This window comes from Argiope bruennichi, chromosome 10 (genome assembly GCF_947563725.1).
Source record: "Argiope bruennichi chromosome 10, qqArgBrue1.1, whole genome shotgun sequence".
NCBI lineage: Eukaryota > Metazoa > Arthropoda > Arachnida > Araneae > Araneidae > Argiope > Argiope bruennichi.
In genome coordinates, this window is record NC_079160.1 from 79,515,975 (window position 1) to 79,543,346 (window position 27,372).

A 27,372-nucleotide genomic window follows, 5' to 3' on the forward strand; every position below is an offset into this window, starting at 1 on the left:
ATACGTAGTATAGAAAAAGTGTAGTTATCGTCAAAAAATTCGAATTTCAAAAAAATTAGTTCATATGAGTATAAATACAAGGTCAAATATGAATATAAATACAAGGTCAAATATGAGTATAAATACAAGGTCCGTTATTAATTAAAGTTTAATCATTTCAGTTTTAAATTAAAGCTCAAATTTTAGAGCAGATGACAGAAAATTAGCGGAATGCATAAAACAATGAATAAAATGATGTAATAGTGCATATCTATAAAAATTTGAAACTTAAAAATATTTTACTCGGGAATCTATTAAAATCAAATAACATTAACAAAGTAATAAAAAATTTTAACAACAATTAATCCTGCCAAATGGCTGTTCATCAAAGGTGTCTAATCTGTAATAATAACAAAGGAGAATGAGGGTGTGTGTGCGTGTGTGCCTGCACTCCACAGGCTAGATCGTTTGCACTAGATCTACAAAATTTGGTATAAGTATAATTTGGAGGAGGGAAATATACATGTTGGAGCTAAGTTGTTTCGAAATTTGAATTAATTAAAAACTAAACAGGTCTTTTTTTTCCCTCCGTTCTCTCGCAATAATTTCCCAAACTTTCTTGCACAGAAACAATTTTTATACCGTTTTAAAACTCAAATTTTTTTGACTATTTTATTTAATAGTGGTTTCTTAATGAAACCCAATCAGTTTTCATCATTTTATTATTTATTTAATCGCTAATAATTTTCTACCAATGGGAAAAGCTGAAAGTGAGAGAATTTTTATTGCAATCTTAACTTAATGAGGAATAAATGAAAGTTACTATGTCATGAAATGTAACGTGTCATTAGAAGGAAGGTGACAATGTTTAAAGAGTAATGAATATGAATTTCTAAATAAATAAAAGGTATTTAATTAAAATCAGATACAACTAAGACTCTTAATGAGTCATCTAGTCGTCATACGTGGTTAACATTACTTTATCCCTTCTAATAATAAAGATGAAAGTGTGTGTTGTGTGTATTGACACTCTACAGACCAAACCGATTGATCTAAAGTTACCAAATTTGGTACATTTTACTTTGAAAGTAGTAAATAGATATCTCAGAACGATTTTTTAATTGGAAATACAATTAATTAAAACTATGAATTTTGAGTATTCTCCACGATAATTTTCGAAAACTTCATTTCACAAAAATAAATTTTATACCTTTTCAAATTAAAAAAAAAATGTATTTTTAATTGGTACCAACTTACATATATTTGCCAATTTTTCTAAATTTCAGAAATTTAAAAAATAATCATTTTTTTAATCTAATTTTCCACAATAGATTATATTGTTGCCCCGAAACTTTAAAGAATTGTCCATTGTTTCATCAAATATATAATCACATGATTTTCTTTCAATTTTTGTAAGCAAAGGGGAAAAGATACTGTTTAATAACTGCTTAATTTACCAGAAGAATAAAAAAGTTAAGGTAGCCGACTACGTTCGAAGCAATATTTTTGAAAAATTGGATTTTTTAAAAGTTATTTATGGTTTTTAGATGTATTGTCATTTACAAAACACTATATATACAAAAAATTATTTGGAAATATAATATATTTTGAGAAATAGGAAAATTTGTAGTAAATTTTAATGATATTTAACCTAAACGGTTAACACTCTACCCAAAATTATAATGCAGGTATCCTATTTTTCTTTGTACACAAGTTATAGAATATAATGATGAATGAAATGAACCAAAATCTAAGAAACATTTTGAGATGCAAAGAAATTATGGGTAAAAATGTACGTATATATACATTTTTTTCCATAAATTTACAACTCAATTTTTCTAAAAACACCTATAAATAAAAATGTATTTCACCAACAATAAAACTTTTGGTTCATTTCATTGTCCACAGTATTTAAAACACAAGCTGAAATTTTTATGTAAATACCTCTATTAGTTTTTGAGATATCATGTTAAAGGTGGAAAAATTTTATAAAAATTAAAGTTTAAGAAAATTGAAGTTAAAGAAATATTTTAGCTAAAAAATTGTTTAAAATTATCCTGGGTGATAGATCAGACCTTCCTTTTCCTAGAAAATACTATTTTGGAAAGAGGAAAGCCTGAACTAAAAGAAATAATAATAAAAAAAGAATTCACCAATGTGGTCGAAACCAGTGTTTTTAACGTAGTCGGATCCCTTAATTGACGATAAAGCGAAATTTAGAAAATACATTTATGATTGTAATATCACCATGATGTTAAAGTTTACGGATACAATGAGCAGAACATATGCAATCTCGGACATGACGATTTTTCTAAATAGTTTACCTGAAGTTAAATACAACCAATATCCTCAGTGAACCAGCTGAGTGCCAGTGGAGATAAGTTATTCTAATAAAAATTAATGTAAATAAATGGTATATGGAAATAGTTTAATCATTTACTAACACTAAAAAATTAATAAATCATTCAAATTTTATTTATTTAAATCTTATATTTTTTCATTCAGTTTTAAAATATGCGGCTGCTTTTTTTCTATTTAAGGTAGGGAGTATTCGTAAACTTCTTAAGGTAGGGAGTATTACGCGATTTTTTAAATTACTGTTAATAAATGGTTTCTTGGTAACAAAATACTACCTCGAAATCTATGTGGGGGTTGAAAGAATAAGAATCGATAATTGGCAGTAATTATGTAGTTCTTTGTTGACGTCAATGCAGCTTTTGATAATCTAAACTTAAAAATTTGGTTTAATCTTATTGAAAGAGCTTGGGTCTCTTTCGAACTCAGAAATTTTATTTTCTTTCATTTAAAAGACAGATATGTCGCGTTCAAAGAGTCAGATATATGTAAATTTGACTGTGTCGTAATCGTGTACGGTTACGACTACGATTGCGATACCCTAAGACTCTCGGAATTATCCATGATCAATTCTCAGTATTAAACTGACTCCTTTGAAGGTCTCCTTTATAATCCAGACTCTGATAAGTGCAACCAATAAATATTGCATAAAATTAAGCTCATAGGATGTTATGCCTGTTACAAAATGTTATTATAACTTAGTTTTCCTAGTTGAACTATCTGTAATTGATTTTGCGTTGTTCTTGGATTTGGAAAACGGATTTAGGATTAAATTATTTTCAGACAGTTGGGATTCTTTCTTTCTCTGAAGTCAAACCCAAATTTAATTTGTTCATAAAAATAATATTTTGAATGTAAAAAAAAAAAAAAAAATCAGATTCATCTAGATTAAATTTTTTTTTGTTGGAAACCCACAAAACAATCAATTTGCAATCAATTTGAGCAATCAATTTGCAAAAAATAACACTAACTGTGAAAAAATTTTTGGGATTCAAAATTTCAATAAATATTACCCATATTCTTACCATATATTGTTTGTTAGAAAAAGTTAAGGAGGGTTGTATTCAAAATTGAGCAAGTCTTTATTGGAAAACTGGCATACGTGCAAACTTATAGATAGAGACTTAATACGAGAGAATTTCTACGTAAACCAGATATGAAACTGCTAATAAGTGTTTGATGCATTTTTTGGGGAGGGGGGGAGGAGCACTAATGTCTCGTCTTCGGAACTGGAGACCCAATTCCACCGAAAAATCGTCGTGTAAACGGGTCTGGGCACGTTAAATTCGTCAGGGCCAAACGTCCTCCCGCTGATGTGGTGCGAACGGAGAAGGGAATTTAGGGAAAGGGTGACAGTCCAGGTGTTGCCCTAGTCATCTGACCGTGGTTCAAAATTACAAAGTCTATCCCAAAATAGCTCTAGTGTTACTTTAAAACGGTACATTAATGTAACTGAACTGAACAAACATTTTTTTAAATAATTCATGGCTATTTCCTTGTTTATTTAAGCAGATTCCATAATTTTAAGCAATCCATACTATCCTTGCGAACTGTGCAGGCATGTTGATCATTTTCTTTTTGCATGTTCATTATTAAGATTTCCATTTCTTTTTCCCAGCAAAGCCTGAACCATACTGATTTGAAATTTCATTAGGAAATTTCTTGCTTTTAAGGGAATTGCTAATTATAATGCAGACTATGACTATTTCCATGCCATGAGTATTTGTGATTTTTCCATTGTTGAATGATGTTATTTCTGATGTTTCCCTTCTCCTTCACTTACGAAATTTTTTCTTTACTCTTCTTTTTTACTTTTTTCTTCTCGGTATCAAATTCATTAATTTTTGTTTCGCAGTTTGTTTCGTTGTAATATTACGTTCTAGCCGCCTTTGGCAACTACCTTGTTTCGTCAAAATTATTGATTTTTTTTAGGTTGTTGTATGATAAAGATAGAATGCATATTTTAAAAATTTAATTTTTTTCGATGTGACTGTAAAACTTGATTTTAATAGAATCAATCAATTACTAATTACAGGAGGAATATGTACAATTTAAAAAGTGTTTATATTTTAAGAAATAAAAGTGAAGTAAAAATCCTGTTTCGGAGTTAATAGAAAAAGAAGAAGTTAACAGTTGAAAAGAAAGCAATTTTTAAAAAATCTTAATTGTAACGTTTGCAAAACATGCAATTGGATGTTTTGACAGAGGGTTAGAAACATTTTTAGATTGGGTGTTCAATAAAATTTTAAAAAATATATTAAAAATAAAGGAAACATTGTGCAAAAATGAAATTGATATAGTTACCTTTAATTAATGTAAAAGTTATTTAGTGAGATAACATTTTCAGGAAATAGATAAAAAATTACAATAGGTAAATTATAGCAATTACCCATCTGGTGATGGTTATGCCAAGTTCGAGATTAGACTTCCTGTTTTTCTCTTTTCTTTTGTCTTTTTCTTGTTTTTTTTTTACATCCTGTTTTTTCTGATTGTATGGAGTATTCTGAGGAAACGCCCAAATTTTTCAAAGCATTTCTGATAATGTTTTGTAATTCCATTAATAAGCGAAGCGCTGAATGAAGATCAACTATAAAAACTTTTGACGAAGCAATCTAAAACGTTTGTATACTGATTTGTTTACATTTGACTGTTGCCATTAGATAATAACTAATATGTGATTTCTGTGCTTTCTACATTAGCGTTACACACTTATATATATATATATATATATATGTAAACACAGATTTTTAAGCAGTTTCGTGGCCGAAGAGAGTGGAGACACTTTGAATTTTTAAACTTCGCTTTTATTCCATCCCGGGAGGCGCGATTATGTACAATCAAGAAGAAACGAGATACGTCAATCTACAGCACAACACACGAGCAAAAGTGCGAAAAGAGCCAGAAATATTTATCCCTAATGATTATATACTATGAGATTCTGATAGGAATTTTATACATATCGATTTGGACAAAAAGGATATAGGTATTTTTTAAAAAAGAATTCGCTTAGTTTGACAGATGTTTATCCCCTTGGAGCGTCTGAATGTGCTGACTAAAGCTTCTTTACAGAGCTTGTGTAGCCTTTTTTAAATAAAAAAGGTGGAATTGGATCAGGAAATAGGAGGGCATTTTAGAATGAAGTTTATATATATATATATATATATAATTTATATTAGCATAGTTCGACTTTTCTATTTCATCTAAAATCACCTGAATGTCCATTCGTGTTTTTTTTTAATATGATAACTCATCAATGCTCTAAGTCAGATAGTCACTTGTGGAGATTATTACGCATCTAACAATAGTTTTAACATTCTGTTTGAATTGTGTTCAAATCATTTCTTCATATTACTGTGTAAAAAATAATGTAATTAAATAAAAAATAATATAGATATTTAAGAAAACTATTTATAATTTGTGTAATAGTTTTAAATAACCATCTAAATTCTTTATTGCTAAGCTTCAAAATATTTAACAGTACTTTTTATTTATTTATTATTTACTTTTTTTAAAGTAACAAAATTAACCTTCACTTCGATTTTTTTTTAAATTTTTTTTTTTTAGATTTAGATTGCTGAATTTCTTCAGAAGCGAATTTACTGATGCATTCTATCACGGTAATTTTGATTAACATGTATACAGTGACTTGTTTCTTTTTAACGAATTAAAAATATTTCGAGGTTAATTATTTATCAAAAGAAAAATATTCTCAACAATTAAATTATTCATTAAAAAAAAACAGTCGAAGCTTTTTAAACCACACTTTTCAAATTGGAAATCAATACAAATCCGCCAATTTGGCATCAAAGTAAATCCAATTGTTAATAAATACGCCAATGTGGCAAACCCACCGGATAACGAAAGTTTTTTGTCTTGTAATTGATGGGAAATATAAATTTGAGGCAAAAAGAATAATAACTGTTCTATTCGACACGAACAGACGTATATTGGCACATCTGTCATTAATCTTTTTCTGGAAATTTTGAAGCAGAATTTCTGTCAACATCACTGGAGTCGCAGCGCTCGGTGATCGTTTAAATTAAAAGTTTACTGTGCTTTCTTCTAACTGCATCTGTTTGGTGAGTTTATTATGCTTTCTACTTTCTCTTCTAATTAACGCTAGTGTAATCTGATATTTAGAAATGTTAAGCTTGTATAGGGCCGAATTATTATGCAGGCAATTGCCTAGGGCCTCCACAATTTTAGGGGACCTAAAACCCTCGATTTTTTTAGATATTTTAATATTTTATTTAATTCTTTCATTTAATTATAAAAGCCGTGAAATTGAATTTATTCAAATTATATGTTGCTTAAATTAATTTTGGAAAATTATTCTTGATACAATCTTTATTAATTAATTTTTGCAAGTTTTACATTACGTTATTTCATAATTATGAATAGTGTGGTCCTTAGATTGGGTAAAGTACGTGGTATATGGAATGTAGATCGTATTAAGCCATGTTTTGTCATTCTTTGACTATTTTTCTCAAAATTTCTGTTAAATTTCAATGCAATTCAGAGATTCAATGAGCAACTGCTCAGATGTTGAATTCTAAATATATCGTCATTACTCAAATACAAACTTCTTAATTTCGAACTTCGTTTCGTCATAAATTCCCTCAAAGAATTTTTGTTTAATTTCAATTTTATTTCATGTCTTTATTTATTTACTTTTTCTGTTACTCTATGCTTGTCTTAAAACTCTTAGAATATACATTTATACGCGTATAGCAATTCTACAAATATTCGTCGAAAAGAACGTTTTATGTATGTTGTTCTACAAGAATATGTTTCATTATTTTTTTTATCAATGCCTTTTGTACTCTTTTAACTTTTGCGTTAAAGTAACTCACTTTTCCTATTTTTTATTCACTTACATTTTTTAAAGTTTTTGAAATTGAATTTTTCATTTTACATATCATGTTATTCTAGGTATCATTTTGTATCAGTGTGTGAATTTGTTTTGTATTCATGCATTTTTATGTGCAGCTTCATTTCCTCCCCCCTCCTAATGGCTCTCAGAACTCTCTTAAACTTCCAAATTTCCGATTTAAATTGAAATTTTTGATAAATAATCGCATTAATTTTTTTGAAGTTTTATGGAAATTATGTAACAACTTCAAAACTAAACATCTTTCTTTCAAGTTAAGATTAATTTTGTAAATTTTAATCAATTTTTAATTCAGAATTCTAAGCGCAGTAAACTACTAACTTTTAAGATGTAAAAAAAAAATGCAGGTTATTTTTCTTTATAACTTTTTAATTTCTTATTGAAATTATATGAAAACGTGAGAAATAATGTAATAGTACCTAAAAACCCTATAATTAAGTTTTCAAATTTCACAATTGTTTCGTTTGTAAATTAGATGAGTTGGAAAAAGGATGTTTTTTTTTTTTTTTTTTTTTTTTTTTTTTTTTTTTTTTTTTCTGTGGGTAATTGTTAAGAATACTGAGATCCCTTAATACTTTATATATAAAATCCCAATTAAAAATGCAATAATCATTCTTCTCTATATACTAAGTAGCATTCCCTCAAAAGAATAGAGGTACTCTGAAATGTATGTATATATATATATAACCAATCTAAAGTAAGAAAAAGTTTGAAAACGAAACTAAAATGAAAACGAAACAAAACAGTTTCGAAATCGCAACTAAAATTTATTACCTATTTAAACTAAAAACCAAAAAGGAACTTCATAGTATTTAGAGAGCGCAATTGCAGCTACTTCTAAAACACAAATGAATTGATACAAAAGTATTAGAATCAAGTTAATAGGAAAAACAAAAATCAAATAAAAATTAAACCAAAAAAATATTAAAAAAGAATCCGGCCTGAAGACTTTTTCAAGGGTCACCCTCAGGCAGGGATTCAAATAAAGGGATTTTTTCTGTGAGGACATACAGACATAAGTCTAATAATGATTCCTCGTGACCCGAAAATCCCCTGAAATTATGCTCAAGAGATATACCATTTTAACAGAAAGGAAATACAAAATAACAAATTAGAAAAAAACCACAAAGTAAAAATACAATAAAAACAATAACAATAAAAACAAAAACAGCATTAAAATTAAAATTAAAAACGAAAAGGCCAGGACATACCATCCAACAGTGAAGGAAACTTTAAACAATCGATTGTGATTTCCTGTTTTTAAAAGATAACGGTAAATTATGTAAACAGAGGTAGGCACCCAGCGCCATCTATTGAGTGATCCAATATGCAAGTAAAGTTCTATTTTTATTTAAGCCAAAAGATTAATCCCAAACCATACCTTGTTTAATTAAAAAATTGACATTACAGTAATTTCTAGGAAAATCATTTTTAATTAAATTTTTAAGGAGGATATTTGATGCTTCAATATAAGAATTTCTATTATTGCAAACCCTTTTGATCCTGTTAACTTGTGAGAAAATTAGATTTTTGAAAATTTTAGAGTTTAGATTGGAATGGTAGTTACATAGTTTTGTTATTTTAAAGTTGAAATCATCCCTTTTATCGTATATACCAACTATTGTTTTATCATTAGCAATTTCGATTTTTAAATCCAGAAAGGTAGCCTCAAGTTGATTTATATTTGTATCTTTTAGAATTAAATCTTTTGGATAGCAATTAGTAATAATATTAGTATTGTCGAAGTTAATCAAAAGTAGGTCATCAATATATCTCCACCCGTTTATTAAATTATATTTAATTATTTTTTTCTCATAGTAATGCAGGAAAATATTAGCTAAAGCACTTGAGAAAGCTGTCCCCATTGGAATGCCCTTGACTTGTTTATAAAAATTAATACCATTAAACACGTAATTTTCAGTAATATTAAAATTACATAACTCAAGCCAGTTATTTTTAGGAATGATATTTTCATTTAAATATTCGTCATATATAAAAGTGCAGACCTTTATTAATTTTTCATGAGGTAGATTAGTGTATAAATTTTCGAAATCAAAAGTATTAAGTTTATTAATGTTGTTATCTTTAAGAAAATCCAATACTTCTTTGTTACTAGAAATAATAAAGTTGTCTTCATTTTTTATTTTGTCCAGGATAATTTTTAAGTATTTAAAGAAATGTTTACCCGTATAGTAATTATAACTACCAGTGCTACAGGTTACGAATCTGAATTTTAATGGATTTTTATGAAATTTAACTGTTGGGAATAAATAAGGATAGTTAAGAGAGCAAGTCTTAGTTTTGGTTTTTTTTGCGAAAGCTAGCATTCTTTTATCTAATTCCTTTTTCCCGGTGTTCTTTATATTGGATCACTCAATAGATGGCGCTGGGTGCCTACCTCTGTTTACATAATTTACCGTTAACTTTTAAAAACAGGAAATCACAATCGATTGTTTAAAGTTTCCTTCACTGTTGGATGGTATGTCCTGGCCTTTTCGTTTTTAATTTTAATTTTAATGCTGTTTTTGTTTTTATTGTTATTGTTTTTATTGTATTTTTACTTTGTGGTTTTTTTCTAATTTGTTATTTTGTATTTCCTTTCTGTTAAAATGGTATATCTCTTGAGCATAATTTCAGGGGATTTTCGGGTCACGAGGAATCATTATTAGACTTATGTCTGTATGTCCTCACAGAAAAAATCCCTTTATTTGAATCCCTGCCTGAGGGTGACCCTTGAAAAAGTCTTCAGGCCGGATTCTTTTTTAATATTTTTTTGGTTTAATTTTTATTTGATTTTTGTTTTTCCTATTAACTTGATTCTAATACTTTTGTATCAATTCATTTGTGTTTTAGAAGTAGCTGCAATTGCGCTCTCTAAATACTATGAAGTTCCTTTTTGGTTTTTAGTTTAAATAGGTAATAAATTTTAGTTGCGATTTCAAAACTGTTTTGTTTTGTTTTCATTTTAGTTTCGTTTTCAAACTTTTTCTTACTTTAGATTGGTTACTCGTTCTTGCATTTGGTTGGAATTTAGCTGCAGGTGCGCTGTTCCACGAACTGCAAAATTTTTAAATAAAATATTTTTAATAGTTTTTTTTGGTGGTGGTGGGGGGTTTAATAGGTTTTTTGGTGTATTGCCTAAAAAATTTAAGAATTTTCAGATCATTTTTCCTGATTTTACTTTTTCGAGAATTCCTTGTTTTTGGCGTTTAGGAGATATATTTTCATTTTAATAAATAAATTAAACTATGCAAAAAGTTAATAACGAATTTATCATAGTGCATGGCCCGTCGCGCGCTCTACCAAGGGGCACTGTGGATAGCTTTGTGTCAGGAGCATTCACGGAGAAAAAATTACTGACACAATTGTTTTGTTTAAAAAATCTTAAAAATACAAAAAAATATAAAATTTGTGGAAACGGAAAGTGTAGGACATGTCCTTTGGCAGATAAGGAACAGATCAAAAATGAAAACTCAAAATTACAAACATTCTGTAAAAACAAAAATTTGATTTATCTCCTTAATTGTTCAGAATGTAATTTAAAATATATTGGCCAAACTAGCACCGAGCTTAATTTAAGAATTAACAATCACAGATCCGATATAAAAAACTTCATAAAAATAGGACCACTGACTTCGAACTGGAGCATTTTCAAAACCATAACTTTAACAATATTAATATCTACATTCTAGAAGACAATATTAACGAATTAAACAAAAGATTAGATCTGGAAAACATTTATATTTGCAACCTGAAAACTTTATTTCCTTATGGTCTCAATAGTAAATTAAATGGGGAAGGTTATGCAGATTTAAACAATAATTGCATTTATAACAAATTTAACATTTTTAAAAATTTTCTAAATAAAGATAACTTTTCTAAAAGATTTAAAAGAGGTAAAGGGAAAGGAGGCAATTTTCAAATTATATTTGAGGAATTTCAAAATTACTGTAATCTGGAACACAATAGTGAAAACATTCACAGAATTAGGAAATACATTTTTGGTCTTAGAAATAATAAAATGAAATGGTTTTTAAATAATAAATTCGGGGAATTAGAGTTTAAAAATTCGTACACTAAATGTATTATTCTAGATCTTATTAAATGTAAACTTAACATTGGAAAAAACGATTTACTTTTTAATAATAAAAATAATGTTTACAAAGAATATTGTGTGATTAAATTCTTGGATATTTACTTCGAATATCTAAAATTACCCAAAATTATACATAATAATAATATATTTTTTCCTCTTGCAGATAAAACTACTGTATCAATAGCGTTTAGTTACACTTCAACTTTAAAGAAAAAAATTTGTAATTATAATTACTATAGCAAAAATTTAGATAAAATAAATAAAACAGATTGTTACTGTAACAAGGAAAAATATAAAGATTTTATAGATATTGATAAAGGTCATATTATTACAGGTAATTTAAAAATTATTGAATCCAACTCTTTAAGAGATTTGATGGGAAGAGGAACAAAATTTAGATTAAGAGAAAAAATAAACCATAACAAAATTTTGATTTCTATTGGTAATGATTTGGATGCCAAATTATCTAGAAAATACCACTGGCCTGCGGAAGGTTTCGGGGAATGGAAAGTGAGAATTTTAAAGGAAATTAAAATAAAATTGAATACTGATTTTGACAGATCTAAAGAACGTGGGATTTATTTTAGTAAAACATTAAAAAATGAAATAGAAAATTTAAAAGAAAAATTTGTTATTACAGTAATAGATAAATCAGCAAATAATTTCTGTTTAATTTGTAAATATTATTATAAAGAACTTTTAATTAATGAATATAACTCTAATGCAACTTATATGTTAAAGAACACCGGGAAAAAGGAATTAGATAAAAGAATGCTAGCTTTCGCAAAAAAAACCAAAACTAAGACTTGCTCTCTTAACTATCCTTATTTATTCCCAACAGTTAAATTTCATAAAAATCCATTAAAATTCAGATTCGTAACCTGTAGCACTGGTAGTTATAATTACTATACGGGTAAACATTTCTTTAAATACTTAAAAATTATCCTGGACAAAATAAAAAATGAAGACAACTTTATTATTTCTAGTAACAAAGAAGTATTGGATTTTCTTAAAGATAACAACATTAATAAACTTAATACTTTTGATTTCGAAAATTTATACACTAATCTACCTCATGAAAAATTAATAAAGGTCTGCACTTTTATATATGACGAATATTTAAATGAAAATATCATTCCTAAAAATAACTGGCTTGAGTTATGTAATTTTAATATTACTGAAAATTACGTGTTTAATGGTATTAATTTTTATAAACAAGTCAAGGGCATTCCAATGGGGACAGCTTTCTCAAGTGCTTTAGCTAATATCTTCCTGCATTACTATGAGAAAAAAATAATTAAATATAATTTAATAAACGGGTGGAGATATATTGATGACCTACTTTTGATTAACTTCGACAATACTAATATTATTACTAATTGCTATCCAAAAGATTTAATTCTAAAAGATACAAATATAAATCAACTTGAGGCTACCTTTCTGGATTTAAAAATCGAAATTGCTAATGATAAAACAATAGTTGGTATATACGATAAAAGGGATGATTTCAACTTTAAAATAACAAAACTATGTAACTACCATTCCAATCTAAACTCTAAAATTTTCAAAAATCTAATTTTCTCACAAGTTAACAGGATCAAAAGGGTTTGCAATAATAAACATTCTTATATTGAAGCATCAAATATCCTCCTTAAAAATTTAATTAAAAATGATTTTCCTAGAAATTACTGTAATGTCAATTTTTTAATTAAACAAGGTATGGTTTGGGATTAATCTTTTGGCTTAAATAAAAATAGAACTTTACTTGCATATTGGATCACTCAATAGATGGCGCTGGGTGCCTACCTCTGTTTACATAATTTACCGTTATCTTTTAAAAACAGGAAATCACAATCGATTGTTTAAAGTTTCCTTCACTGTTGGATGGTATGTCCTGGCCTTTTCGTTTTTAATTTTAATTTTAATGCTGTTTTTGTTTTTATTGTTATTGTTTTTATTGTATTTTTACTTTGTGGTTTTTTTCTAATTTGTTATTTTGTATTTCCTTTCTGTTAAAATGGTATATCTCTTGAGCATAATTTCAGGGGATTTTCGGGTCACGAGGAATCATTATTAGACTTATGTCTGTATGTCCTCACAGAAAAAATCCCTTTATTTGAATCCCTGCCTGAGGGTGACCCTTGAAAAAGTCTTCAGGCCAGATTCTTTTTTAATATTTTTTTGGTTTAATTTTTATTTGATTTTTGTTTTTCCTATTAACTTGATTCTAATACTTTTGTATATATATATATATATATATATATATATATGTATGTATACTAATTAGTAATAAAAACGAATTTAACAGGGGAAAATAGAATCAAAATTAAACCAAATAAAATAAGAAAAGAAGACTTTCTCAAGTGTCATTCTGAGGCATGGATTCAAAATAAAGGATTTTTTCTGTGAGGAATCTGACCTTTGTCCAACAGTATTGACACTCGTGACTCGAAAATCCCCTAAAATTAAGACCTAAGAGATACACCATTTTTTATAGAAATGAAACAAAACAATATACTATAAAAGAATATGACCACTAATTAAGCAAAAAATACAAGAACATAAAATAAACTATATAAGAACTCTCAAAACCAATTATTAAAACAAAAAGGAAAGAACATATGAGCAGCAGGTAAAAGTTTTATAAAAAGTGTCCCATCTTGTTCATTTTGCTTCTGCTTACGCCCTTCAAGGTGATAAGTAATTGGAGGTTCTTAGCGCCATCTATTGAGCTAGTTAATATGCAACGGAAGATCTATTTTTATTTTTGGCAGCAAAGGATTTATACCAAAGCATCTCTTTTTTTTATTAAAAAATCAATATTGCAATAGTTTTTGGGAAATTCATTATTAGTTAAATTTTTAATGAGATTATTTGTTGCTTCAATATAGGAAATTTTGTTATTACTAACTCATTTTATCCTGTTGAATTGTTAGAAAATTAAATTTTTGAAAATTTTAGAGTTTAGATTAGAATGGTAACAACAAAGTTTCGTTATTTTAAAGTTGAATTCACCGATTTTATCGTATATACCAACTATTGTTTTATCATTAGCAATTTCGATTTTTAAATCCAAAAAGGTAGCTTCAAGTTGATTTTTATTTGTTTCTGTTAGAATTAAATATTTTGGATGGCAATTAGTCACGATTACAGTACATTCTTTATACTTCGTACACGAGAATGTAAAAACGGCTCCGACATTTTCATTATCAAGGGTCTCTGGAAGACTTCAGTAAGGTCACTAAGGACTCATCACTAAGGTCCAGTACTGCAGTAATAGGTTGAGTAAGTAAATGAAATTTTGATGGGGATTTCTTTGACACGTGTGGATTGAGGAAAGGGAATCTTAGGTATCTTCAATTAGAATGCCAAAGTATTAGGGATTTTTTTCCCTTCTCTCAGGGCCTAAGAATCAAATTGTCATCAAATCTTTAGAACGCAAGTTAGAACTATTTAAATTAAAAAAGTGGGAATTTATCAAAAAATATAATTGCACACATACATAAACAAACAAAAAACAACCCATATTTACTAAATGTAGCTGAATTTCTTGATATTACTGTACCATTAGAAACTTAAGCGTCTAGCTAATTCATTTGAAATTGCTGGTTGTATTTTCTGGTAATTTTATTTCATTTTCTAGTGTCTCATATAAATTGTGCAAATAATATGCGTGTGTGTAATGATATTTTTAAATCTAATTTAAATATTACTTCATTTTCAAATTTTTATTTTAAATTAGTTCATATTACTTTATTCTATAATTTTCGTTTATTTCCTGATGCAAATACCACTTTTTTATTTTATTATTTCTAAAACGCATTCTAAAAAAATGCTGAGTCAGTATATACCCCGTTACAAGCAATGGCATAAAAATCCCTAACACCTACACATTTCATCCAAAAATAATCTAAGTCTACATTTATCGAAATCCCTATTAGAATCTCATAGCAAAATCACTGAAAAGAAAAATTTCTGTTCTTTTGCTGTTATGCTCTTGTTGCGTTCTCTGCCTTTGTCCCTGTATACAAACTGCGCATCTTGTGCAAAAATAAATTGAAATTTATTCCAAGAGCTCCTTCTTTTCTACTACTACGCATTTGCAAAATTATGTTTACACGCATCTGCAAATTTATGCTTACAGGCGTTTGCAAAATTATGGCCAATGATAATAACAATAAAAAAAATATTAATAAAATGGAAAGTATAGGGTACAGATGTGTTCCGGTCATTTTTCTGAAGCTGATAATTTTTTTTTGTGAGGATAATCTATGGTATACGTTCTTACATAAATCTTAAATATATAAAAATCTAACCCACTAAAATTATTAAATTAGTAATGAAATATTAAATTATTAAAAAATATCAATATAGTTAGGATTTTATATAAAACACATGATGATGATATTGTGTCCGTGTTACCACGGAAAGGGGGTGCAGTAGCTCCTTGCACAACCCCTTTGTACAGTTGGGCACATTCACACACCTCGCAGACAGAACACAGATGAAGAACAACCAAGCCCGAACGGGGATTTGAACCCAGGACGTCCAGGTCACGGTGAAGATGCGCAACCCCTATGCAAGGACGCCGGCGTAGAAAACGCATAGAATTAGAAATAATAAATAAGACATTCTAAATCCTCTTGTAATAAGTATTAGCTATGAGATAAACAATATAAAACTGTTTGTTTCTGCAGGTTATTTGTCTAGATTTGAAAGCAAAACATTTGTGTTAGGAAATATGAGAATGTTCTGATGGAAAAGGTAACAGAGGATAATTATTTACGATCAGACGTGTAAAAAAATTTCTTCTGAGGTATTTTCTCTACTACATTGTTCTATCTATCACTTGTTGTTAGAATCTTGAATTATTATTTTCTTTTATTATTTACAAGTCTACTTTCATTTTCATCTTCAGTATAATCAAGTTTATTATTATTATTATTTAATTTAAAACTCTGAGGGTTAAATTAATCTTATTTAGCTGGATGAGTCCTCTTTCCTGATCTTAACAGTATTAAAGTAAATTGCAAATGAAACACATTTTAGTATCATTGGTAAATTTTGAAAAAATAGATTTGATAAAATATTTAAAAACTTACAATATTTTAAGTAATACATTAAAAAAAGATTATTTGCCATTGTATTTTAATTTATATATACAATTCAAAATATATTCAATGAAACATAATATAAATCTTAAATTGATGTAAGGAGGGAGTATCTTTTTATGAATCCAATACTTGTTGAACATGCTGGACGATGATGAACCATTCATTAGACTACAGACATTTGTTTTAAAGGTGACAATATTCTTCAGCACGTTACAAACAAAAAGACTTATAACTTTTGAAACGCACTTGAACCCAGAAAAACAATAAACTAGAAATGCCACTTTGGACAATAATAAACTTTTGTTGCTGTTCAATTGAACCACAACATTTTTCAACAAATGTAAACTCGTACACGGCGAGGGAGATAAATATTTATTGCAATGATCACGTTAAAATTGTTGACATCTGAATGCATAATTGGATAGATGCAGGGAGGTTGTGTATGAATGAGCTGCTCCAAAAAAAGGGTGTTACAAAAATAGCATTTCAGAACACACTGGACTACGATTGGTACTCACTCTCAACGTTTGGGCCTGGACAGCACATTAGGCAAAACGGATCCAGATTAACCATGCCACTATGTCCATCAAGTCTGCAGCATGGGCTGAGTCCGACAGACGCCGCCAACCTGATCTTGCTTAGCACTCCCGCGGATTTTAGAATTCATTTTAATTCTTTAGTAATTCGAGTCAAGTACTGTAAACATAATTTTACAGATGCGTGGCCGAAAAGAAGTAATTTTTGGAATAAAATTCAAGCAAGGTATGCATGCGCCAAATTTTGTAACTGTAGGTCAAGCGGTCTGGTAGGTAGAGAACCAAAATACAAGCACACATTCATCTTCATTATTGGTAGAAATGAAACATATTTAATTTTCTTCTCGATATTTATGTTTGACAACAATTTATTATTTTTTTGAGTTCAGATTACTTTTATTCCAAATATAAATGTATATTTTAGATATATATCTTTTAATTGATACATTGAACGTAGAAGTATTGCTATATATATATATATATATATATACAGGGTGTCCCAAAAAATGTATACACATTTTAGCAGCTGATAACTAAGTTATTTCTTCTTTCTTTACATACTGAACCCATTGAACCGAGTGGTGGCAGACAGATTTAAATTTGAAGAAAGGAAATTTATTCTAAAATGCTACTGGAAGTATGAAAATGCAGTAGAAGTGCTAAGACAATTTAAGAGGGAGTTTAACAAAGAACCACCTACACAAGTTACCATCATTCGAATTAGAGATAACTGTGAAGCTGATGGAACTGTTCAGGACGTCCATAAACCTGCAACAGTTGTTCAGTTGAGGGTAACCATTGAACATGAATGTACGAATATCCCAAGGGAATAGTTCCATCATGTGTGCTATTCCATCGCTTCGTGTTGTCAGCAGTGTCTGGAGCTGAACGGACATCAGTTTGAGAACATGCGATAACAAGACAATAGAATGATATTTGTAGAATCTTTTACATGTTGAAAATTATTCGAATTATAATAAATCCCAAATTTACAATTATTTAAAGTGTGTATACATTTTTTTAGGACACCCTGTATATATATTCCGATGTTGAGGAGTATACTGTATATATATATATATATATATATATATATATATATATATATATATATATATAGTACACTCTCCCGAGAATCCGGCCTAATGTGGTGGTAGGGTAGGCAGGATAACAAAAAAAATCGAATAGGTCAGAGTTCCATGAACTCATTTCATTGCCCGCCAATACCAGAAAATAGAGTTTTTATACCAAAACTCCAGTTATAACACATATTTTTCACTTATTATTGAGCACTAAGCACTCCTTTTATCTTAAGCTGAACGCGGTCCGGTGAATCATAGAAGCAGTTTCTAGTTTTTGCTGTTACACCAGAATTTAGTCGCTGTATAGTGTGTAATTTCTCCTCCATAGTCAGGATAACTTTTTTCCGGTTATCAGCCATTTTGAAGCTTTAATTGTAGTACACTTAAAAACATTAAGCAAACTCCAAGAACAATTTACGAATACTGTATGTACTGTGCAGTTATAATCAGGAACAGCGGCAACAATTGAGGTCCGAGGATCGCAGCAAATGCCCGCTTCCAATGCCTTGGCAATGTAACACCTTGCTCATTTAATAACAGCAAATGAAGAGTAGGCCAAATAGTACTGAAGCTGGATAATCGTATTCCGATGTTGAGGAGTATACTGTATATATATATATATATATATATATATGTGTGTGTGTGTGTGTGTGTGTGTGTGTGTGTGTAATGATATTTTAAACTCTTATTTTCAATTTCATTAATTTTCAAGATTTTATCTTAATTTAGCCCATAGTAACTTCATTCTAAAATATTCTCTTATTTCGAGATCCAATTCCACTTTCTCTACTTAATTAATTCAAGAGAAGCTTTATAAAATTGCTTAGTCAGCTAAACGCAGATACTTTCACACGCTCGGCGTGAAGGGGTAAAAATGTCCAGTAAGCACATTCTTTCTTAAAAGATCCCTGTGTTTCCCTTACATGTGATTGACATGCATCAGAAATCCCTATCAGAATCTTATTAATATATTAGCACTATGGAGAAATATTTTCCCTGTTAAAAGCTAAGGTTATATAAGGCGAGGGATAATTTATTTCGGCCCTTTTTCCCCACTCCGGCTTTTGTATTGCGCTGCGGCGGACGTCTTGTCCGCGTCTCTGCTTGTAAATAATTATGCTTTCCCGATGCATATTAAAAAGAATTTAAAAATGTTAAAAGGTCTCTTCACTGCTGGTCACAACTGCATCCTGCTTCACAACAAATAATGTTACATATATATATATATTAATGCCGAATTGACCTACAAATTCAGAGGGATGATAGTAGGCATCAGAAGGATTATGAATTGACATATAGAGAGTCAGAGAACAGCTGGAAATTGTAAAAAATTAATAAAAAATAACAAATGATGTTTCAAATATGATATTTTTTTAAAAGGCCCATTTTTAAAGGTTTTTTTTTATGTTGGTAACATGCGGATTTGATAATCTAGGAGGTCGTAAATTACTGAAAACGAAACAGTAGTTTGGAACATATATTTGCAAAAATATTAAAACTTGAAGGAAAATAAAATCTTGAAAATGTAAGGAATTTTATATTCTATAATTCGATATAAGCGTGTAGTGTGAAAACTGAGGAGTTTTAAAGATTTTCAAGAAAAACTAAAATGGGAACCAGAAAACATCGCTTCGACATCAGTACCGATGTTCGCGGAGAGCGTTAGCAAATCCGGAAGACAAATTCAGAGCAAGGATAATATGCATTAAGTACATGAAAAATTACCATAAAACATAGGTTCTCAGGTAAAGATTTTTCAGTGAAAATCGCAAAGACAGACGTCGGAAAGACAATGAATCTGAGGAGGATTAGGAACGAAGTAATCAAGAATAAGCCTTCTCGTATGTAAATTTTTCATATGTTCGAAAAAAATAAAAACAGCGAGCAAGTATTCTAAACATTGCAGAACTGGTGGTCGTTAAACTTCATTTTCAAACAACAAGTCAGATTTCACGAATGTAACTAAACTGTGCTGGTGCTCCATCATGCATAAACCAAATGTTCTGGCGTACAATTGCGCAGTATGGTCAAAATCATGGCTCTTGCGCCATAAAACCTCAAACAAACTGGCGTACAATTGTCGGTGTTTCCTGCAGTAAATCCGAAGGAACGTGCTAGAAGAAAACAAGGTAATTTGTGCCATTGTGGCAATCGGGCAGAAGATAGGTCCAAATAGATGACTCTGCCCAAATGTTAATATTAAACTTGTGTTGTAAGTTCAACGAGGTAATAATGTGGGGATATTCGAATGAACAAATATTCACATTGTGCGTGTTGAAGATACCTTCTCTCGTAAAGCAGGCTTCATCTGAGAAGAAAACTGTAGCAGAAAAGTTTGTATCTTCCTGTGTGGTATCAAGCATCTAGTGTGCTAACTCCAACCGATTTGCGATTTTCACTGAGTAAACATTACCTGCGATCCTATGTTTTCTAGAAATTTTTCATCTACTTAATGCCTTAATTCCTTGCTCTGAATTTATCAAACACAACAATTAAATCGAATGAATTTATCAAACAAACAAACGAATATGACAAACACGACTGCAAACATCGGTATTGATGTTGCAGCGATATTTTCAGATTCCCATTTTAGTTTTTATTGAATATCTTTGAAATTCCCAGTTTTCACACTACACGCTTATATCGAATTATAGAATATTAAATTCCTTACATTTTCAAGATTTTACTTTCCTTCAAGTTTTAATATTTTTGCAAATATGTGTTCCAAACTACTTTTTCGTTTTCAGTAATTTACGAATCCCTAGATTATCAAATCCGCATGTTACCAACAGAAAAAAAAAGAAAAAAAACTTTTAAAAATTGGGCTTTTAAAAAAAAATATCATATTTGAAACACCAATTATTATTTTTTAGTAATTTTTTACAATTTCTAGCTGTTCTCCGACTCTCTTTATTTTTTGCGATTTTCACCTACCAAACGTCGTTTGGGACCCCATGTTGTATGGTGATTCTTTATCCTCTAGATGGCTACTATCACCTCTCTGAGTTTGTCGGTTGAATTCTGCAACACTCTGTATATATATATATATATATATGTCATGATGTCTGCTTTACTAAAATGATTCTTGTAAAGAAATTCTGTTTACTATGTAAACATTTCCTTAAATTTAATTTAGCTTACCTTTCATATTTCTATTCTCTTTGTTTTGCAACATTGTTGAAACTTTAATCAGTGAAATGTTTGTTTCCCCGGACTTTATCCTTTTGTTTTACTTATCTATCAATCATATCTTTCTTACGTGTTTGTACTGAAACATACCATTTTCAGACAATTCTTGCTTTATGTTACAAAATATTATTGTTTGTTTCTCGCCCCTCTTTTTACCTTTAAATTTTAACTCGATATTTTTGACTCAAACTATATAGAAGGTAATTTTTTTAATGTTTTGCTTTTTTTTAAATTCCTTCTCCGTTATGTCTTCGAAAAATGTTAATATTTTTGTTGTTTTAATATTATTATTTTAGTCGATATTCTTCTGTTATGAAATCTTGTATTGTAATATTGTAATTTTACTACATTGTGACTTCTTATAGTATCCACGTGTAATTGAATGTTGTTTTCATAGATTTAATAATTCCAAAAATTAGATTCACTATATCCAAAATACTCAAATATTGTTCTTCAGAAAAGTGATAATCATGTGTGTGTGTATGTGTAAAACTTATTTAACAGTTGCGTGACTGAATAGAAGAAGCTTCTGAAATTTTAAAATCTTTGATTTATTCCATCTCAGGAGGCATGAGTTGTACAAATAAAAAGCTGTGAAAGCAGCGTCATTCTACATTGCGACACAAAAGCAGAAGAGACAGAATTTTTCCCTTCGATCATTTACTATACGGGATTTCGTTGACACATGTAGACTTAGGAAAGGGAAATTTAGGTATCTTTAAAAGAATGTTTCAAGAATTAGTTCACTCAGAGCGTGAGAAAATGCTGAGGTTTGCAGTTTTATAGAGCGCGTGTTAAAAGTAATTAAATAAAATGTGGAATAGGATCAGGAAAAAATACACCATTTCAGAATGAAGTTAATATGGGCTAAATTAAGATAAAAATTATTAAATTAATTAGGACTAAAATTAGATTAAGATATATATATATATATATATATATATATATGTGTGTGTGTGTGTTTTCAACTGTCTTACATATGCTCTCTTTAATGTATACATAAAACTCTGTAATTGAGACTTATCACTATTATAAATCTGAATCTGAGATTTATGCAACTGTTTTTTGTAATCTAAGCATATAAAATAAAATAACTCCTCTTCAGCTTGAAAAATGGAAGAAAATCATTCGATTAAATAACTGTTTTATAGAACAGTGAAAACAGTTTGAATTTCAGAGCAACAACGTATTGCAATATATTTAAAAAAAAGTGCTAAAATTCAAGGAATATTTACAGATTATTCAATCAGCATCATTACAACGTTAAAAGTTTGGAACGATGTAAAATTTATTTTTGCGCAATCATATTTTCAAAATTTATCTTGGAAAAAATGCAATATTTCGCTTACTTTTTGATTAATTAAAATTTCAAAATAATAGGTTCGAGAGGTATATTTCCACCTTCCAAATTATATATGTGCCATATTTGATAGTTGTATGTCAAAAGGCCGGGCATATGAAGCCTCCACACAAATTTTTCATGGAAATTACTAAATATCTTTATCTATCAGCTGATTGGCTGGGTAATCGGTTATATTTAATTGCACTTAAATTATTTTGATATAACTTCATATCATGATACCATGAAATTGTGAAGCATTAAAGATGCGTTATTTTAATTTTCTTACATATGGTCCGTTTTTTGTGTACATGAAACTTTTTAATGGAGGTCAGTCCCATGATGTCATATCGTTATTAAATCGTAAATATTCCAAGAAGAAGAATCTATCGTCTAAATTTCATCTATCTTCTAAATTTTGCGATATTTTTTTTACTCGTTTTGTAAATAGCACAGATATTAAACATAATTTTCTTCTTTTACTTTCAACAATGCGAAAAAATCAATATAAATTATTTGCTGAAATGATAAAAGCAGTTATTTCAAGACAGCAATTTTATATAATGTTAAAAATTAGAAAAATTATTTTTAAAAAATGTAAAAGATTTTAAATTTTTTTTATATATGTAAAATATATATAAAATTAACGATAATCTAATTAATCTAATTAAAGATAATCTAACATTAAATATTATTATCTATAAGTTGCTAGTTTTTTTTTATCTTTATTAATTACTGTTAAAAATACTATTTTATTTATTTTTTATTTATTTTATTTTATTTATTATTATTTATTTTATTTTATTTATTATTATTTATTTTATTTTTATTATTTTATTTTATTTTATTTATTATTATTTATTTTATTTTTATTATTTTATTTTATTTATTTTATTTGTTATATATATTATATATATATATAATATATATATATATATATATATATATATATATATATATATATATATATATATATATCTAATATATAAAATTCTCGTGTCACAGTTTTCGTTGCCATACTCCTCCGAAACGGCTTGACCGATTTTGATGAAATTTTTTGTGCTTATCCGGTATCTATGAGAATCGGCCAACATCTATTTTTCATCCCCCTAAATGTTAGGGGTAGTCCACCCCTAAATTTTTTTATTTATTTTTTAGACAAAATTTTTAATTTCTATTTTTTTATGATACAACATACAAAAATACATACAATCCTCAATTTTCACCTTTCTACGATCCACCCTTATTTTTTAATAGCCATTTTAGTAATTTAATCATTTTTCCTCTCCGGTCGAAAACTGATCAATCGTCATTTAATTAGTTATCCCCGCCAGATGTCTACAGGTGTCACTTCTGACCCAGTAAACAGCACGGAGTAGGGATGAGAACGAAGCCGGTCTCCTTTCTTTCTCACTCCCTACACAGTTGTCGGCCATCATTATTGTTTATGCATCAAGTGTAGTAGTAACGTTGACAATTATTATTTTTCTATCTCAGTGTAACTCTCATATTAACTTTTAATCATTCCTATTTTATCAATAATAATTAAATTATCAATTTTGAGTGTATTTTGCACGATTAGTTAATCAAGTGATTTTATAACCTCAAAAGTACTCAACACGTGACGCGAGCTTCCAATAACAACGGATTTTGTGTTGTAAGTATACTTTTTTTATTTCTATCGAAAATGCTGTTGATCTTATAAAAATGTAATTTTAATTTAATTTTATTAAAAAAATGTAATTGAACAATTAAGATTTTCATAGTTTCAATTTTTACAGTGAGCAATGCCAAGAAAACGCAAAGGGGCTGATTTGAGCCGCAGTACAAGTAAAGCTCGAAACTTGCGAAATAGCAGATCCGAAAGAACAGAAGAACAAATCCAGCAACAAAATACTGATGCACGTGTCAGAATGGCGCAATTGCATCAAGAAGAGCCAGAAGATACACGAGCTGAACGCAATGAAGTCAGAAGATTAGAACAACGACAATCACGCCGTTTCACAGTCAATAGACGAAGAACAAATGACCAACAACGACAACAGGTACATCGAGCATTTATATCTGATTCATTCCTGCGTCTAGCATTCCAGTATGAGCCCGATATTGAATATTATGCTCATTCAAAAGTGGTAATTGGTGCTATGGATAAGGATTCAGAGCATTGTCATGCTCTGAAATTCAAAAATGAGCCAGCTGGGATGTGTTGCGCGTCAGGAAAAGTGCAACTACCTGAAATTGAAACACCACCTGAACCATTGAACGGCTTACTTATCGGCACGGATCCAGATTCTAACGTGTTCCTGAAGTCAATTCGAAGATTCAATTCATGCTTTCAAATGACATCGTTCGGAGCAACAGAAATAGTTCGAAATACTAATGCAAATGGTCAACAATTCAATTCTACATTCAAAATCAGAGGCCAAGTTTATCATAAAATGGGCTCACTGCTGCCAATGCCAAACGAACCACATAAATTCTTACAAATCTACTTTATGGGCGGCGAGGATTCCGAAAGCGCACTTGCCAATCGCGTGAATGCACGTTGTGATTATAATAACCTTGATTCACTTTATGCCAGGCGCATCGTCAGCGAGCTAGATGCTCTTTTGAACGAGCACAACGAGTTGTTGAAAATATTCAAATCACATATGCACCAATTACAAAGCGATAATCACGCTATCGTCATTAATCCTGATAAAACACCAGCTGGAGAGCATATTCGTCGATTCAATGCACCCGTTGTTGATGATGTTGCTGGAATCATGGTTGGCGATTGTACAGCTGCACGAGAAATTCTGATTCGTAGAAGAAATAATAATCTTCAGTTCATTGCTGACACACATCGTTCATATGACGCTCTCCAATATCCGCTAATATTCTGGAAGGGACAAGACGGATATTGCATAAACATAAAACAACGAGATCCCGTATCAGGTACTTCATTGATTATTAATTTGATCATTAATCATTTAACAAAACAATTAAATTATTGAACGTAATAAATTTAAATTAATTTTTATGAACAAATATTACAGGAGCTGAAACAAACAAGAACGTTAGCTCAAAGGATTATTATGCGTACCGATTAATGATTAGACGTGGCCTGGACAACGTCATTTTACGATGTCGTGAGCTTTGTCAACAATTCATGGTCGACATGTACGCGAAGATTGAGAGCGAACGACTACGATACTTACGATATAATCAACAAAAGCTGCGCGCGGAAGAGTACATTCATTTGCGAGACGCTATCAACAACAACGCCGACGTCGCCGAAATTGGTAACCATGTCATTTTACCATCATCGTACGTAGGCAGTCCACGTCATATGCAAGAATATATACAGGATGCTCTGACTTTCGTGCGCGAATATGGACGACCATGTTTATTTATCACGTTCACATGTAATCCAAAATGGCCAGAGATTACATTTTTGCTACTGCCTGGCCAAAATGCAATACATCGCCATGACATTACAGCACGTGTGTTCAGACAAAAGTTGAAGTCTTTAATAAGTTTCATTACTAAATCACATGTATTTGGTCCCACACGTTGCTGGATGTATTCGGTTGAGTGGCAAAAGCGAGGATTACCTCATGCACACATTTTGGTTTGGTTCATCGACAAAATCCGTCCTGAAGAAATCGATAGTATCATTTCTGCGGAAATTCCAGATCCATCCACTGACCAACTGCTGTTTGATATTGTTACAACAAACATGATTCATGGTCCATGTGGTACTCTTAATAGTTCATCGCCTTGCATGGCTGATGGAAAATGTACTAAAAATTTCCCTAAAGATTTTACCAATGATACGGTCACAAATGTCGACGGATACCCAATATATCGTCGAAGAAATCCTGAAAATGGCGGACAGTCATTTATTAAAAATATCATCAACACAGACATTGATATTGACAATCGTTGGGTGGTGCCATATTCGCCTCTGCTGAGCAAGACATATAATGCTCATATTAATGTTGAGTTCTGCAGTTCTGTGAAGAGCATCAAATACATTTGCAAGTATGTCCATAAAGGCAGTGATATGGCTGTGTTTAGAGTGGAAAATACTAATGTGAATGCTCCTCCAGTGAATAAAAACGATGAAATAACGCTCTACCAAATTGGTCGGTACAACAGCTCCAATGAAGCTGCTTGGCGTATCTTTGGTTTTCCAATTCATGAACGGGATCCAGCAGTTGTTCAGTTAGCCATCCATCTTGAAAACGGTCAGCGTGTATTTTTCACGAACGAGACAGCGATTGATCGTGCAATAAATCCACCTAAAACTACACTCACTGCATTTTTTGAATTGTGTAATCGTGCGGATGATTTTGGTGCCTTTGCACGAACATTACTCTATTCACAAGTACCACGCTATTTCACATGGACTCAAACAAAAACATGGATGCCCCGCAAGCAAGGCTCACCAGTTGCTGCATGTCTCAATTTATTTAAATCAAACGCCTTGGGGCGATTATTTACAGTCAATCCAAGACACACGGAGTGCTTTTATCTTCGACTGTTGTTGGTTAATGTTACTGGCCCATTATCATTTCAAGATATACGTAAAGTGAATGGGCAACAATATCCAACGTATAAAGATGCATGCCTTGCACTCGGCTTGCTGGAAGACGACAACCAGTGGGAATGCATGCTTGCTGAAGCTGCATTGAACTGTACAGCAATACAAATTCGTCTACAATTCGCTATAGTGTTGACGGTTGACATCGTATACGGTGCCACGATCTAACCATAACATTCAGCGACGAAATGTACAATGAAGCATTG

At 30.0% G+C, this 27,372-nt stretch overlaps 2 protein-coding genes across 4 annotated transcripts in view; both read left to right on the forward strand.

The window, feature by feature from the left end:
• Positions 1 to 4,904: 4,904 nt before the first annotated feature.
• Positions 4,905 to 27,372, forward strand: part of LOC129988198 (fatty-acid amide hydrolase 2-B-like) — a 52,742-nt gene continuing 30,274 nt past the window's right edge. Inside the window, exon 1 of one of the 3 annotated variants that reach the window (XM_056096357.1) lies at positions 4,905 to 4,953. The gene's annotated coding sequence lies outside the window, so the exon portion shown is untranslated. Of the gene's footprint in view, positions 4,954 to 6,277; positions 6,414 to 21,370; positions 21,440 to 27,372 lie in introns of those variants that run through there. The other 2 variants (XM_056096356.1, XM_056096358.1) reach the window with 2 other exon arrangements.
• On the forward strand, positions 24,366 to 27,334 carry LOC129987611 (uncharacterized). The gene is made up of 2 exons (XM_056095573.1): positions 24,366 to 25,515; positions 25,617 to 27,334. Exons 1-2 carry the CDS (start codon positions 24,366 to 24,368, stop codon positions 27,332 to 27,334), a joined length of 2,868 nt encoding a protein of 955 aa, XP_055951548.1.

Bases quoted from the DNA above. Each gene is read 5' to 3' on its own strand.
- LOC129987611 (XM_056095573.1), top strand. From the start codon at position 24,366: ATGCCAAGAAAACGCAAAGGGGCTGATTTGAGCCGCAGTACAAGTAAA. The intron at 25,516-25,616 runs GTACTTCATTGA...CAAATATTACAG, and splicing joins ACAACGAGATCCCGTATCAG to GAGCTGAAACAAACAAGAAC.